Source organism: Ostrinia nubilalis, chromosome 17, assembly GCF_963855985.1.
Source record: "Ostrinia nubilalis chromosome 17, ilOstNubi1.1, whole genome shotgun sequence".
Classification (NCBI taxonomy): Eukaryota; Metazoa; Arthropoda; class Insecta; order Lepidoptera; family Crambidae; genus Ostrinia; species Ostrinia nubilalis.
The window spans coordinates 13,173,915-13,190,542 of NC_087104.1; the positions used below are offsets into that span (position 1 = coordinate 13,173,915).

General features: G+C 36.8%; 1 protein-coding gene across 1 annotated transcript; it reads right to left on the reverse strand.

The window, feature by feature from the left end:
* Nucleotides 1-1,571: 1,571 nt before the first annotated feature.
* Nucleotides 1,572-4,029, reverse strand: LOC135080111 (transcription factor Jun). Its single transcript, XM_063974794.1, has one exon. The coding sequence runs from the start codon at nt 3,908-3,910 to the stop codon at nt 3,182-3,184; it is 729 nt and encodes a 242-aa protein (XP_063830864.1). The 5' UTR covers nt 3,911-4,029; the 3' UTR covers nt 1,572-3,181.
* Between the last annotated feature and the right edge of the window lie 12,599 nt (nt 4,030-16,628).

A 16,628-nucleotide genomic window follows, 5' to 3' on the forward strand; every position in this document is an offset into this window, starting at 1 on the left:
ACACTGGCGTGTTAGTAAATACTGTGGTGTTTTAAAAGAGAACAATGCGTAGGCTAGGCGCGGACATCGCCGCCCAAATCCTGACCCACTTTTCAAATGATTAGACAAAATGTTTGTTAAATATGCTTTTCACTGATTTCGGATATCCGTTTTACGCATATCTCTTGGCATCGAATCTCGTGAGTGACCTTCGTGGCAGTTTGACCAGGCCTCCGTCACTCGCCTATGGCGGCCGAGATAAATACCTACAGCGCGCGACAACTTCAAGTTGCAAATCAGTCAGGGTCAGGGCCGCCACGCGTCTGTGAACATGCGTATTTCTATACACGCTCGGTCGATCATCATCGCAATCAAGGTTTATTGTTCCAACAGCACTGTTATTCTTCTTTACTGGAAAATCGTAATATTTAGGAATAATTAACTGGATAATTAACTGTAGTAATTTAAATAATTAAAAAAACTACACTTTTTAAATAATTATGACAAAAACTGTAGCAAAAAAATTATTTTAGCTAATAAAAACATTAACTTTAATTCACCGTGTCTAATTTCCGACACTACCCCTTTTAAAACTGTTTGTCCAATTTCGAATTATCGCAACACTGAAGTTTATTAAGAGGGTACTTTAGAGATGGTACGATTATACAAACACCACTAGACTACAGTTTACCAATCGTAAATACAATAAATGCTTCTTTAAATTAAGTTTTTATTTATTTTACTTTGCTTATACAACCCTGACGCTTGAGCTGTGAGGTAGATCATTTCTGAACACAAAAAAATGCGCTCTTGTGAGCGTAGTAGTAAAGTGCGATTTCGAATGCACCATGTGCGTTGGATATTTTGCATTATTATTATTACCGTTAAAATGTCGGCATCTGATCCTACACAAAGGAGTGCAATTTCTGTTGCTACTATTATGTATTCTGTGGTTTGACTTTACGAGCGGGCTTGGCTTTTTAATGCGACTTAATATCGGTAAATTATAAAATAACGGCTCATGATTGGACGTTATCCACTTTATCTTTGCCCAGAATGGAGTTGTTTGTACAGAACTGCATTATCTTGCTTTATCGCTTGTTTACAATATCATTGGAAAAAACAGAATAAAATTCTGAGATCTTTGCGAAATGTTCTTGGCACTGTGGCTCTGGTGTTTTTAATTTGATTTTGTCATTGGATGGACTCATAGATTATGCAAGATAACGGTTTCCAGAATTATATAATTATGTTATTAATACGTGAACGTATTTATCATTACGCGCTGTCTGGTGAGCTGTCCATCACATGGGTATTGTGGAGTTGTCAGATAAGGAAATGGGCACAAATCTGCGCATACCAGTTCATCAAATACTACGTCAATATTTGTTTCCATTACATTTATTATGGTGTATGTTGTAAGATGTTGTTATCCTATTATGTAATAATTCTGATTAAAAAAAACTATGTATTTGAATAATTCTGGTTGTGTAGGTATGATTTCTAAATGTTTCTTATCTGATAATTTCATCGGTTGATTTGTTGTTGTAAAGGTGTGAACGTATCAGGGCAAGAAATTGAATAAAATGAGATTTAAAGGGTATAATAATCTTCATAATTTATTTTCTCTTCATTCAATTTATGATACAATATGTAGGTATTCAATATAAAACAATATTTTGTGTTAAATTCATAGAAATATATTATTTCTTTATCTTTATAAACTTACAAATTACTGTTAACATTTTGTCGAAACTTTTGTATAAAAATAATACAAATTAGGTTCGCCGGCCGTGCGGAAAGTAAACAACTTTATTATGTGAGGGCTCGACACGGCCCGCTCCCCAAATATAACAATCTTCTTGTTAATTGGTATTATGTTACTTACATCTATAGAAGACAATGGTACAGAACCATTACTGTAGCACATTAATGGTAACAAAAACAATATAAACATATTTAGCTTTAGTTTACAAAGCGTAGGCACTCGAGATTGCTACTTCATCCTAAAGGTAAACACTCTCACAAATAAATACGTACGTCTCGCAGTCACTCGTCGTCACGCACAATCACAATCAGACGGCGCTCAGTTACGAAATGCTCTGTTCGTACACAAATTACACATTAAAAGGACGGCCTCATGTTACAAAAGTCGCGTCCTCTACAGTAAAGAGCACCGGGTCAGTTCTGAGACAACATTTTACATACCTATTGGGGAAAATACTTTGCGCAATACACGCTTTCTCTTTCATACAAGGCACACAAATCTCAGATTCGATCAGTCTCACATACAAGCACGTTTAATTTCATCTAAAACAATAAGCAGCGAGCTGTAACGTTCCTTTTTACGATGGCGCTGAACGCCTTAATCTTTTACAAAAAAGTTAACCTTGTGCAACCAAAACGTGAATCGGAACGTCCGACAGTTGAACACATGGCCGCCATTCCGCGAGGGCGGCGCAGGCGGAATTTTAATTAGCAGAACATCCGCTCGTGACTTGGGTTTTATGCGCCGTTGTCAGTTTTACATTACCCTATCTCTTTCGCACCAGCTGTTTTGCCTATATGATAAACGATTGGTCTTTCTTTGTTCGTCAATACGATTTGCACCAAACGAGCAATCAAATTCATAATCTTAATCACAAGAAAACAGGAAAAATAAAACTTAGGGTAAATATTGTAGAAATGAACAATGGAAATCCCCAATTCAGAGAGGCAAGAGCGGCAACATCGCTGAAACGGGAAATTCACTGTAAAACTGGCAACGTCGCTTCAACCTCGTTCAGTCTACACACGAGTGACGTAGCAAGATTATCCTTTCTAGTTTCTACACTATTCTTAATGAGATAACGCAATACTGATACAAAGAAAACAACAGTTCTCCAACTTACAAGTAAAGCTAAAGCTTTTGCAGTTGTGACTTGCGCTAAGTACATTCCTCGCTACGAACTTCCACGACAAACGCTCGGCGATCGGTCGTCGCGAGCGGAGGTTCTGCCATAACACATCACTGGCAACCTAATCTCTCAAACTTAACGATAAGTCCACGGCATTCACAATGTAGCGACTTTCACACCTTAACACTAGGGTTCATATTTAACTATATATTACACAGTAAAATTAACATCACAAATCGCTTTGTATGCTGCGTCCTGGCGGGCGCGACTAGTTTGGAATGTGGAGAAGGGCGGCAGCGGCGCGATCAGAAGTGCGAGTCGATGTGGCAGCCGCCGTTGGCGTGCTCCAGCACCTGCTGCTTCAGCCGGTGCACGTGGTCCTTCAGCTTCACGATCATCTGCGCCAGCTCCACGTTCTCGCCCTTCAGCACCTTCACCTTCTCCTCCAGCTTCGAGATGCGCTCGAGTTTCCGCCGCCGGCACTTGGAGGCGGCCACCCGATTCCTCTGTCGCTTCCTCTCCAGTTTGATTCTTTCTTGGGTGTCCATGTCAATAGGCGAGAGCGGCGGCGAGCTGGCGGCGCTGGGCACGGTCTGCGGCTCGTCCTTGACGACGGGCGTGGGGTAGCGCTCCAGCGGCCGGTCCAGGTCGGCGTACACGCGCCGGCCGAGCGGCGCCGCGGGCTCGCCGTGGTGCAGCTTGTCCAGAGCCTCCACGAAGGGCCGCGCGTACAGCTCCTGCTCCTCCGTGGGCATGACGGGCGGGAACAGCGCCGCGCCGCCGGGCGTCGGCGTGGCCGTGGTGATCATGCCGTTCTGGATGATCAGCTTCTCCAACTCCGGCGAGCCCAGCTTCAGCATGTGCAGGTCGGGCGAGGACAGCACCGGCGCGTTGTTCATCCGCGCGCGCTTCACGCCCCGCCCCATGTCCAAGTCCAGGGTGAGAGTCCGCTTCAGGTTCTCCACGGGGCCGTTGAGGGGATACTGTTCGTCATAAAAAGTGGGCTCCATGCCGTGGCCGGAGTGGCGAACCATGTGTTTCCACCGAACGCTTCGATCGCACTAAAGTCACTGCGCAAACTTCAAAACTTTCTCATGCGAGAACGCACGTCTTGTTCGCTCAACGTTCCACTTGTTTCTAAACATTGACAAGAAACAACCACGGCTTTTATTCCATGACTCAGATAAGCTATTTTTGGATATGACGCGATGTAGCGGCGCGCTGGTTGGCCGGCGATGGCGTGATACGCGGCGGCGCGGCGCTGCGATTGGTCGCCGGGGCCGCGTAGTGCGAGGCCGCAGCGGGCTGTTTACGACTTCGTGCGATTACCGAGAATCGACAGCACTCTTTCCATTACACCATTCATAATGACGGATAATTTGATATTTTGGAAATTTAAAATTGTTATATCAATCAAAAATTAATCAGGTATACCATACCTATTCTAATTTACCTGTAATAGTATGAGAATTATTAATAGTTCGTTTTGCGTAAAAGAAGTACCTAATTTAAAAAAAACTATTATAATGAAAATAACTATTACATTTTTCTTGTGAGCATTGATTTCCTTCTCGACCAAAAGATATTTGAAAATAATGTATGTTATAAGTAAATAATGTCATCGGATATCATATTCACTCTACGCCATTGGTTCCCAAAGTGGGGGGCTCGCCCCCAGAGGAGACGCAAAGACTTTTAAAGGCAGGCGCGGGCCATCTGTGTACTTAAGTAAAAAAACCTGCGACCGCTTAGGCTGAGAGAATGGATTCCAGACTGCTCGATACGACCTATAAATAATCTTGACTGGAGGAGGGGTGGATGGCGCGGAATTTTTTGGATGGTCGAAAGGGGGCGCGTCTCAAATAAGTTTGGGAACCAATGCTCTACGCGAAATAAATATCCTGTTTCAATATTATTTATTAATATTGCCTATCATGAAAACTTAATAATTGTCCTGTTCAAATATAAATCATGGACACACTATTTTGAAAATTACAAAATATTTTTTATTTAAGTTATAATTTAAAACTTTTTCAAGTGTTTCAGCATTAACAGTTCCGTCAATAATTTAAGTATTTTTAGTTGTAATTTTTTAATATATGTAATTCAGTAATGTTTAAAATAAAAAATTTTTAGTGCTTCAAAACCAGGGTTCGAAAGGATAATTATCAATGATAATTATCACGATAATTATCATGATAATTATCTTGATAATAACAGATGGATAATTATCGGTTGATAATAACAAAAAAATGCGCAAGTGAAAGTGATTTGTATTCGAAGTTTTCGAAAGTGTATTTCCGCACTTGCGTCTAGTGGACTAGTGGTGGACGTTATTTAACATAGATAGTTCTAAAACCTATCTATTTAGCTCCACAAAGATAACTCGTTAACTGGCTTCAAAATATTTATCTATTATCCACAACGCTTTATGTGACTAGCGATGGATAACTTGACAACAATCAGTAACCAAAAACATAAAGCAACATTCTCAATGTAACATCAGAATTTCTTATGAAACAATATGACAAATGTATCTATACTGTTGATAATTATCACGAAGCGTAATTATCTTGATAATTTCGAACCCTGTTCAAAACGCTTCAAAATTCTTTCACACGTCTAAAAAGCCGTGATACGTCAATAAAATCGTTGTAGTGCAGTGGAAACACGCGGAATTGGGTGAGGCACGGAGGCGGGGTAGCCGCTACAGCGATGCAAGAATATTATGCGGGCCGCGGCGCTGCGCGAGCGGGACGGACGAGACCTCTCGCTCGCACCACAGATAGCGTCCAACCACAGTGAACGTAGATGCAGAGGGATCGGTTTGTATTGTAATATTTGACAATCATAAATAACTTGAAAAAAATCGAACTGCCTAAGGCGGGAATTGAATTGTATTGAAATAATTTTGGATCTTACTATTCAAAGTTAATTAGGGTAAGATCGGTGGAAAATCGCAATCGCTATCGATAGGTATGGTATTACTAGTTGCAAAATTATTAAAACTGGTTAGTTTATTCGACATAATACATATTTTAAGTACAGTCGCAGAATGAAAAGGTTCGTCACCTTAGTGTCGGTTTTCGCTTGCACTAGGTAGAGTCAAACCTGCCAACATAACAGGGCAAGAAACAGTGCTGCTAACATTTAAATAAATATGACGTTTGCTAACGAATAAGGTTTTGCTTGTTTATTTTTCTATCCCATCAGGGCAATGTTACAAAATGTAGTTATTTTTATTTAATAGATAATGGCAGGTTGAACCAACAAGAAGGTTTTTTTAGTTTATCAATCATAATAATCTTCTTGACAAGTTAAATCGTGAAACAACTTTGATCTGAATAATTTTGAACTTTACTGACGAACAGTTAAAGATTATTTTCTCTAACTCGAGACTATTCTGTAACATAGTTTCAAAAGGTATTATGTGCTCGCGATTCGTTGAAGGAATCAATTTGAAAACTGACGAACCTTTTCATTCCGTGACTGTACATAATTCGTGTTAGGAATCGTATTCTCCTTAATCCTATTGTTTTAGGTAATTTTCATTCAAGAATAAATATTAGAGTCAATAAATATTAGAGCTGCATGAATTTAATATTTCCAATAAGAGGAACTACGTAAAACCACAGTCATATTAAACGAATGCATATTTTATAAAAGTTTTTTTGAAAATAATAAACAAAATATTTGCCGACCAACAAAAATGTCACCACTATCATGATATTCATTTACTGTTTTTAATATTAACTTGTTAGTTACTGTATTATCTGATATCTGTAGTAAAAGTTGACAATAAAACAATCCTACTGTCTCTACTTCATTTGCGTCCCAACAAACTAGAAGGAAAATATAAAATGCAGCTAAAATTCCTTCATTTACGAGGACCGTATTGTTTCGTGTTATTGTTAGGTCGACCTTCAATCCGAGACAAAAAGTCGGCTTGAGTGTGCTTTTTGATAAGGAGACACTTCAACTTTAGCGTGTCCGCGATGGCACATACACATGTTGTTGGTTGATGTTTTAATTCCGTCCGGCCAATAGATTAACAACTTTTCAACACTATTTTATAAGTCGACTTTTGCCCGCGGCTTCACCCGCGTGAAATTTAATTTGTCACAGATCGTCATAAATTATAGCCTATTATGTTATTCTGGGTTATAAACAATAATACTGTAAAGTTTCATCAAAATCCGTTCAGTAATTTTTGCGTGAAAGAGTAACAAACATCCAGACATCCTGACAATCAGACATCCAAACTTTCGCATTTATAATATTAGTAGGATATCACACTTGATGACACGCCATTTGCATAGGGTCGTGAGAAAATACGTCCCTTTGTTGGACGAGTACAAAATTCTATTGAATTAATTTAAAAACGGAGTGCTTTTTTCACGTGCTAATAAATGACCCACGATAAGAAAAATACCACTAATTCCGATTTACCGCGAGGTAATTATACCAAAAAGGATTATTTAATTACTAAAGCGATTGTAACTTATAAATAATCCGCCCACAGAACAAGTTAGCACCGGTATTTTTAACCTTTAACTATAGTCGTGAAAAAATAATCACTCTCCCATGGACGTCGGGTCTCACAGACCCTTATCTAAAATTCTTCATAATTTCATATCTGAACCAATTTGAATTTATCAAAGAGTTGATATATATCTAATAACTATTAATAAAGGATCTAGTAGTAAATGTAATAAATTTTCAATCATTATTCAATTATTTCTTGGCAAATTAAAAAAACATAGACATTTTTCAGTGTTAATTGACTTGGCATCACATATAGGCTCCTCAATTACTGTTGATTAATAATGAATCAAACTAATATTTTTTTCCTTGTTAATTAATAACCGTGTAACATAAAAACATAAACAGAATTTCTGAAAGACATAAAATAAAAATTTTGACAAGGGTTAAACTTACTAAAATTATAAACAGTGGCCTAGAACACTAAAGACAAATTATCTCTACAGGCATGTGTCATCTTTCTTTGAGAGCTTTGATAGGCAAAATATACACCATTCAGAATCGAAATCTGCAGCAATGGTACCTTCTAAGACATCTAAACTCAAAAGAAGGATCGTCTACAAGTAAAACCTTACTTCTGGAATGTTTCTTAGATAGTTGGGCTAATAATAATAGCTGATGTACTCAGATACTTTCTACCATTATGTATTCTTAAAATAAAACAATTTACAACATATTATAATGATTTACTATAAAAAATATATAGTTGACAAGTCACATCCATACAAGTATGTTTGTATGGAAATTATAGTCATCGGGTCTCCCAGACCCCGATAAAATTTTGGATGGTTATTACTCACGTAATAATTGCCGGAAGACGCGATTTTATGCCTCCTCGGTCCAAACACAGTTAAAAATGAAGCTACTGAGATGGTCAAGAGCAGCACGTGGCAGGAAGGTATTTAAACCGAGAAATTGAAAAGTGGGGTGGGCCTCTGAGACCCGACGTCCATAGTTAAAGGTTAAGGGACTTCTGATTTAGCTAAGTTAAGACAAACAATTTTGGGACATTGACAAAATATATTTAGGTAGTTTAATAATAATTTTCCACGCTAAAACTTATGCCTACGCAAAAATATTAAAAATCTGTCTAGGACTCTAGTAAACGAACCCATACGTCTGTAAATCATTTTGAAAGCTAAACAAGTAAATGCAAATCCCGAGCGCGAGCGCATTGTTGGAATTTTTGTTACATTTACTAGCATTCCTACCTGTGGCTTCTTTGCCATCGTGTTCCGTACGTCAAACAATAAAATTGTTTACAGTAGGAAATTAATTTTGTTTTTCTTTATTTTAGCTTATCTACCTACGTCCTACAGTCTATAGTGTAGTCAGCGTCAAATAGTTAGTGACACTCAAAGTAGCCAAAAAGTTCGCAAGATGTCTTTGTGTTGTGTTGTCAACTTTTTGGTCAGTTCGGGTGTTTGACGCTGACTGTACCCGCCACGATGTAATTGTGAGTGATTTGGGTTTGGGACGCGTATTATGCTGTATGAAAACAACGGAAAAGTATTAAAATATACAACAATCGTACTTTGTAAGTATATTCCTTCGTACCAAAGTTTGTACAGGCGGCAGCACATCTAGCTAAACTTTGTGGCATTTTACAGAGTTGTAATACGAGACATTTTCCAATAAAAAATTCAGACTGTTGTGCTGTTGGCTGTACCTTTATAATGTGTTTACTTCATTCAAATGCGTGCCATTTATGGACGCGACGGAGCTCATCAATATGAACTGGGGTCGACCTCCAAATCACGCGAAAATACGATGCATTAGTTTTACAGTTGGGACTTCGTAATCGAAAAAAAAAAATATAATACAGATTCACTCAATTACACTCAGCGGCACGGAATTTGGCCCAAGCCTAAACACCCAGATATGAGCCCAAATAGGTGTTGTATACCTAAGTTTCGTGTGACATGTTAACAGAACATTTGTTTTTGTTAATTTAAGAGGCTATATTCATAAAAAAATGCGTCTCTTTAACTTTTTTGACTCTAGAAACGCATTTCGTTGTTGGAGCGTAAAGAGTACGGGTAAGTTTAAATTCGATATTAAATGTTGTAAGGGTTTGGCGTTTTGTTTTTTGTTTTTAAATGAATCTTAGGGTTATTCTCGTTTCCATAATTTGAGAATAATGCCCATTACTCCAGCTCAAGTTGCTCAAATAGTGTTGCTTAGAAGTCAAGGGAGTATGCAGCGGGAGATGGCTGAAACTTTCAATTTATCGCGAACAAACTTAAGATACACGTTAAAAAGGCATGATCAGACCGCCCTTTACATAAGAAGACCAAGAAGTGGGGAATTAAGGTGTATTTCAGCGCGCGATGACCCGATTATCGTGCTTGCAATATCAAGAAATCGGGTTCTCACTACGTTTGAGATACTCCAGCGTTTACAAACAGCAAGCCCAGTGAATGTCAATGTGCACACAATAAGAAGAAGGATGGAGGATCATAACCTGCGTACTTGAAGACCAGCTCGAGGACCAGAACTTCTCCGATACCTTCGCGAAGTGCGACTTACGTTTTCTAGAGAACATACAAATTAGACGTTAGACTAATGGAGTAAAGTTCTATGGATCGATGATTGCAGAGTCACCTTAAGAGCTCCAGACGGCCGTGGAAGTGTATAGAGAAGGTGCGGAGAAGAGTTACTATGCAAACAGACAGTTTTCATAAAGAGTTTACTCCATTAGCCTTGCGTCCAATTTGCTTGTTCTCTACGAAACCTAAGTTGCACTTGGCGAAGGTATCGGAGAAGTTCTGGTCCTCGAGCTGGTCTTCAAGTACGCAGGTTATGATCCTCCATCCTTCTTCTTATTGTGTGCACATTGACATTCACTGGGCTTGCTGTTTGTAAACGCTGGAGTATCTCAAACGTAGTGAGAACCCGATTTCTTGATATTGCAAGCACGATAATCGGGTCATCGCGCGCTGAAATACACCTTAATTCCCCACTTCTTGGTCTTCTTATGTAAAGGGCGGTCTGGTCATGCCTTTTTAACGTGTATCTTAAGTTTGTACGCCATAAATTGAAAGTTTCAGCCATCTCCCGCTGCGTACTCCCTTGACTTCTAAGCAACACTATTTGAGCAAGTTGAGCTGGAGTAATGGGCATTATACTCAAATTATGGAAACGAGAATAACCCTAAGATTCATTTAAAAACAAAAAATAAAACGCCAAACCCTTACAACATTTAATATCGAATTTAAACTTACCCGTACTCTTTACGCTCCAACAACGAAATGCGTTTCTAGAGTCAAAAAAGTTAAACAGACGCATTTTTTTATGAATATAGCCTCTTAAATTAACAAAAACAAATGTTCTGTTAACATGTCATACGAAACTTAGGTATACTACACCTATTTGGCCTCATATCTGGGTGTTAAGGCTTGGGCCAAATTCCGTGCCGCTGAGTGTATACTAATTTGTATACTCATAGCTGGGCATTAACTCGTTAATCCGTTAATCGTTAATTAACGAAGTTAACATTTCTATTAACGGATTAACTTTTAAGTTAACTTTAAAAAATGTTAACGGACTCGTTAACTTCCGTTAAATTATCCTAAGTCCGTTAATCGTTAATCCAGTCCCTACTTACTATTTACCAAAAAGATACAGCAAGCACGCTGAAAAACACTAGAAAAACGCGTTCTGACAAGTACGTTCGGGCTTCCAGAACTTCCAGACCCCAAAACAACAGTTTTTGTAACCAGAAAGAAACGATATAAAAAATGCTATTTTTTTATTTATTTACAAGCTTAGGTATACAACTGTATGTATATTGACTTCACTTGTTAGTAACTATGTGTGGGACAAATCTTGCAACTGAATTTTTAACACCAGTTCTCCTCAACCGATTGAGCTGCAATTTGGTATACTTATGTAAGTACGATGAAAATGCAATGTTGTGGTACCATTGAGCTAATGATGGAGTCAGGAGGCGGACATAGGAACCCCTAAATGAAACGGCGGAATCGCATCGAATTTGGGTTTGTTGGATTTGTCTTTTCGAGCACATTGGTGCTAAATTGTATTGTAATTGAACCAAGGCTCTGAGATTGAGATACTATAGACTAAGAACTGGTGAGCGCCAGACCAACGTCATTTTATAAAAGCTGAAAATTTGTCAGCGTATGCTCCCAATACATATAGGTTAGAATGTTGGTGCATTATGAAGTTTGGGTCATCGTGTCATTGGCAGCTATCCTAAAAACCGGCCAAGTGCGTGTCGGACTCACGCACAAAGGGTTCCGTACCATTGATTTATGAATATTTTTTTTTTAATTTAATTTATTTGTATGAAAGATCACGCGGTAATAAGCGGTTTACGATTTACGAGGTATTAAAAAAACTACTAACTAGATCTCGTTCAAAACAATTTTCGTTGGTAGTTTTTATAGTAATGTACAGTCGCGGAATGAAAAGGTTCGTCACCTTAGTGTCGGTTTTCGCTTGCACTAGGTACTGTAAGAGTCAAACCTGCCAACATAACCGTGCAAGAAACAGTGCTGCTAACATATAAATAAATATGACGTTTGCTAACTAATAAGGTTTTGCTTCTTTAGTTTTCTATCCCATCTGTGCAATGTCACAAAATGTAGTTTTTTTTTATTTAATAGATAATGGCAGGTTGAACCAACAAGAAGGTTTTAGTTTTTCAATCATAATAATCTTCTTGACAAGTTAAATCGTCAAACAACTTTGATCTGAATAATTTTGAACTTTACTGACGAACAGTTAAAGATTATTTTTCTCTAACTCGAGATTATTCTGTAACAGTTTCAAAAGGTAATAAAATATGTGCTCGCGAATCGTTGAAAGAATCAATTTGAAAACTGACGAACCTTTTCATTTCGTGACTGTACATCATATTATGTTTTTTTAGATATTTTATTTTCTTATTTTAGAAGATAGAGGGGGGGGGGGGCAACTTTTTTCCACTTTGGAAGCGTCTGTCACGCAAACTATTCGGTTTAGAAAAAAAATATTTTAGAAACCTCGATATCATCTTTGAAGACCTATCCATAGATACCCCACACGTATGTGTTTGATGAAAAAAACATTTTTGAGTTTCAGTTCTAAGTATGGGGAGCCCTCAATATTTACTATTATTTTTTTATTTTTGCATCAAAATCTTAATGCGGTTCACAGAATACATCTACCTACCAAGTTTCAACAGTATAGTTAGCTCTTATAGTTTCGGGAAAAAAAGGCTGTGACATACGGACGGACAGACGGACAGACAGACATGACGAATCTATAAGGGTTCCGTTTTTTGCCATTTGGCTACGGAACCCTAAAAAACTGTCTGGCAAGGAGTTGGAACTGTTAAAACTGTCTGGCTAAAAAGAGGAATAAATTCCATGCGCGATACAAGCTTTCGAAATTATTTGAACCTTGCATACAATTATTTTTTTCGTTTTATCATAATGTGTTAACGGATTAACGATTAACGTTAACTTGCGTTAAATCTTGCTAAATGTAACGTTTTAACGTTTAACGAAGTTAATTTTTTTATTAACGGTTTAACGATTAACGAAGTTAACTATTTGATTAACGGTGCCCAGCTATGTGTATACTGTAGTAAATGTCAGACTGTTCTTTTGGTACGTTTCACGGCTAAACCGAGTACAGTTGATATTTTGTATATAATTAATTATGAGATATACAATTCAGTAATAAAAAATGTATAGTCTGTGCTTATGCTGTTGGACTCTTCTGAGCAGTTGCGTCATTAAATCACAAAAATACAGAAAAATTGTAGGGGTTAAATCGATAGCTAAGGTATACCTCTTAAAACTTGATACCCTTATAAAACAACCTGTATAGGCTACTGTTTATATTAAGTAATCTTTTTGAAGTGAATGAAAACACTCGCATGATTAAGATTTTTTGAACAAACCGAGAAGCTTCTAGTAAAATATCCTAGTTTCCTTAAACACTCATAGACTCAGTTCCAGGTAAGTATGGTACGATCGAGAAGGTAGCGATTCTGAAAAGCTAATCAAGTAGGCGATTGCACTGTAGGTATCCACCACCGTTATCTAATCATGGCTGCACTCGAAGTAAATACCAAGAATTGAAAGTCAAGTATCAATAATATTTTCGTCTGTGGAATTTACGTTCCAGATAAAAATAGCATAACACGTTATGTTGGAATTTCTTGAAATTATTAGTTTTTGACTGTTTTTTTTATTTCATAATTATTCAATTTGCGTAACGTATTGAGTAATCTGTATTTGAGAAACACAAAAAATGGCGATAATTCTTTTTGTGCGAGGTATTATAACAACACAATACCGTCTCTTAAAAAATATTCCAAGTTCTTAAATTGCGTTGTATTTGTATGCGAATAATATTATCGTTAATGTGCCTAAATGAAATCGAAAAAATAATCTCCAGTGGGCACGGTGAGCGCGCTAAAAGAATTTTAATTGTAAAAAAATACCACAAGGTGAAAGTTAGTTGTAAAATAAAATGTTAGTAAATAATAAAGTCCGATTGATTCATTAAAAACTTAATTTATTATCCTCTTATTTTATCTCACAAATATTTACATTGCAGATTTCTGTACAACAGATTGTAGTCATGCGTTTTTAATTAGCTACTTATTACTAAATATTTCATTCAACTAGCGACATTATTGCTAAGAACACGATCACATTTTATATTATTTTAATCCGTAACATATACAGGGTGTTACTTTGCATTCTTGCCATATTTACAGAGGTTACTATATTACTGATACTGAACACAAATCCGTAAAAAAATAATGCCCGAAATTTTTTTTTTTTAATCTTGAGTATTTTATTTTATCGACAATCTTTTAAACACATCACTAATTATCGTAACGCATGCACATCACTTGTTGGCGATGGCGATGAAGACTTTTTTACTTTTTATTGTATTTTTAAATATCTATTGCAATCTATTGTCTTAAAAATGTCTTTTTGACACTTGTAAAAAACTGAGAAATCCATCAATCACAAATCACGTTAAAAATAATACAAAAATGTCTGAAGTGTATTCAAACAACGAATAATTTAATTCAAAATGGTGCTTGGAGTGTCTGCAAGACGTCTTAGACGAAATGCTTGATGACGTACCCTTAGCGTTACACCAAATGCTCTACTACCAGCAGGATGGTGCTCCCCCACAATAAGGACGTCAAGTGCGCGAATAATACGTTTGGTGAACAGTGGATTGGACGAGGGGTCCAGTAGCTTGGCCACCACGATCCTCGGACCTGACACCAATGGATTTTTGGAGTGACTTGAAACGACTGGTATGCGCAGAAGAGATAAACAGTGTAAACGCGTTACATGAAAGGATTGTTTTAGTGAAACTGTGAGACAAAACGTTTATGTGTTGCGAAAACTAAAGCGAAAAACCTACGCTTCGCCGTGCTAGACTGTGCCTTCATCAGAACGGAGGACACTTTGAACACTTGCTTCGCAGTACGTAAACTTTGTAAGTAGGAACCTATCAATAAATAATTAATTGTGAATAAGGTGATTTCATTTCATACTTAATTTATTAATTTGTAAAAATAGGGTACAATGTTAAAATTAATTAAAACCCTAATAATTGTTACGTATTTTTGACGGTCCTAAGCCCGTAAAGTAGAAAGGAAAATCTGAAATCAACTGAAGAGTATTATTTAAAATAATTATTATGACTGGATAAAAAGGATGGTACCCAGAGCCATAAAACAACAGATTATTAAGAACTAGGCCACGCCCACTAGGTTTATTCCACTTGCACCTGTAGAACGTGCGAGACAAAATGGGTTTATTCCAATTTGTACTGAAAAACCAAATTTACTAAAATCTTAGTGTACTTTCTTTATGGGAGTCTCTTGTTTATCTTAAATAATAGGTATTGTTCCCTACTTTTATCTCTGTGAATATGGCAAGAATGCAAAGTAACACGGTGTATTATAAAATTTTAATTACCTTGCACACAAATTGTACTTAGTTTTTTGATTGATAAAAAATATTTATTTGTCCGCAAATGCCGATTTTTTAAAGTTTAAAATACAAGTAAACGTAGTAATTCTATACATACCTACATTGTATGTAATTTACCTATGATAATTCTAAAAGGGTACGAAGGATTTTGGCATAATTACATGTCACTATTTTTACATTCTATTTCCTTGAGTGATTTGGATGCATTATAGAAAATTTACTCAATTTGTTAGTTCAAATATATTAGATTTCATTGAGAAGAAAAACAAAAATTGCCGACAACCAGTCCAAGCGCAATTTAAGATCATTCATGTTACTATCTATGTCTACCAATATGAAAATGGCAGTAGGGTAAACCAGAGAGTGATTGCCCACTGGTAGTGATTGCCCGCTTTAAGAATAATATTGTCAGGTGCTGACTTTGAATCACTCTAGTTAGATTTGAATTTACTAAGTAGATGGCTCCGAGATCAATGTACAGTAGATTTAAATTTTACAATAGGAAACACTAAAACAAAACAGTTATGGCGGATTTGTCAAGACGGGTGAAAATGTTACTCAAACAAGTAAAGACTTTAACAATTTTACTAAGGAATTACTCGCTTAGAGGTTAAATTTTTTTTGCAAGTTATTTAATATTCAACTAATGGTGTATAGTCATGATCAAATTATAAGTGTTTTCTCCATTGTCAATGAAAATAACTGATAAAATTTGATTTCTAACGGTCATTTTAACGGTGGGTAATCACTGCACGTAAATCTGTATATTTTTAGTTATTGCCCACCATCATTTCAGTTATTGCCATATGTAAATGTATAGTTATTGCCCAGGGCAATTATTATCAGAGTGTTGCCACCATGCAGTAGCAGTGTTTAAGTTGCTCATTGCTAGACTTGTTTTGCAATTTACAGGTATAAATATTGAAATGGCTTTTAATGTTTCATTTTCAGTATACCAAAGACTCCAAAAGTTCAACATAGCATAGAAAATTTGCAAAAAGCGATCGAAGCTGTACAAGATGTATCCAACAATTTATCTACAAGATAAATTGCTGAAAAATATGGTTTGGCTTGAAAAAATTGATAAAAATTCAAACGCAAATACAAAAAATGAAAATCCTACGTTAAATCTACTAGTGAAAATGTTAATTGTAAGGAAATAGATACAACTTTAGGGAAGAATAACCAACAGGTAATTGAACATTCTGAGCAACCACTTGAACTGATATCA

Excerpts from the sequence above, each read along its gene's own strand:
- LOC135080111 (XM_063974794.1), bottom strand. The coding sequence starts at position 3,910 with ATGGTTCGCCACTCCGGCCACGGCATGGAGCCCACTTTTTATGACGAA.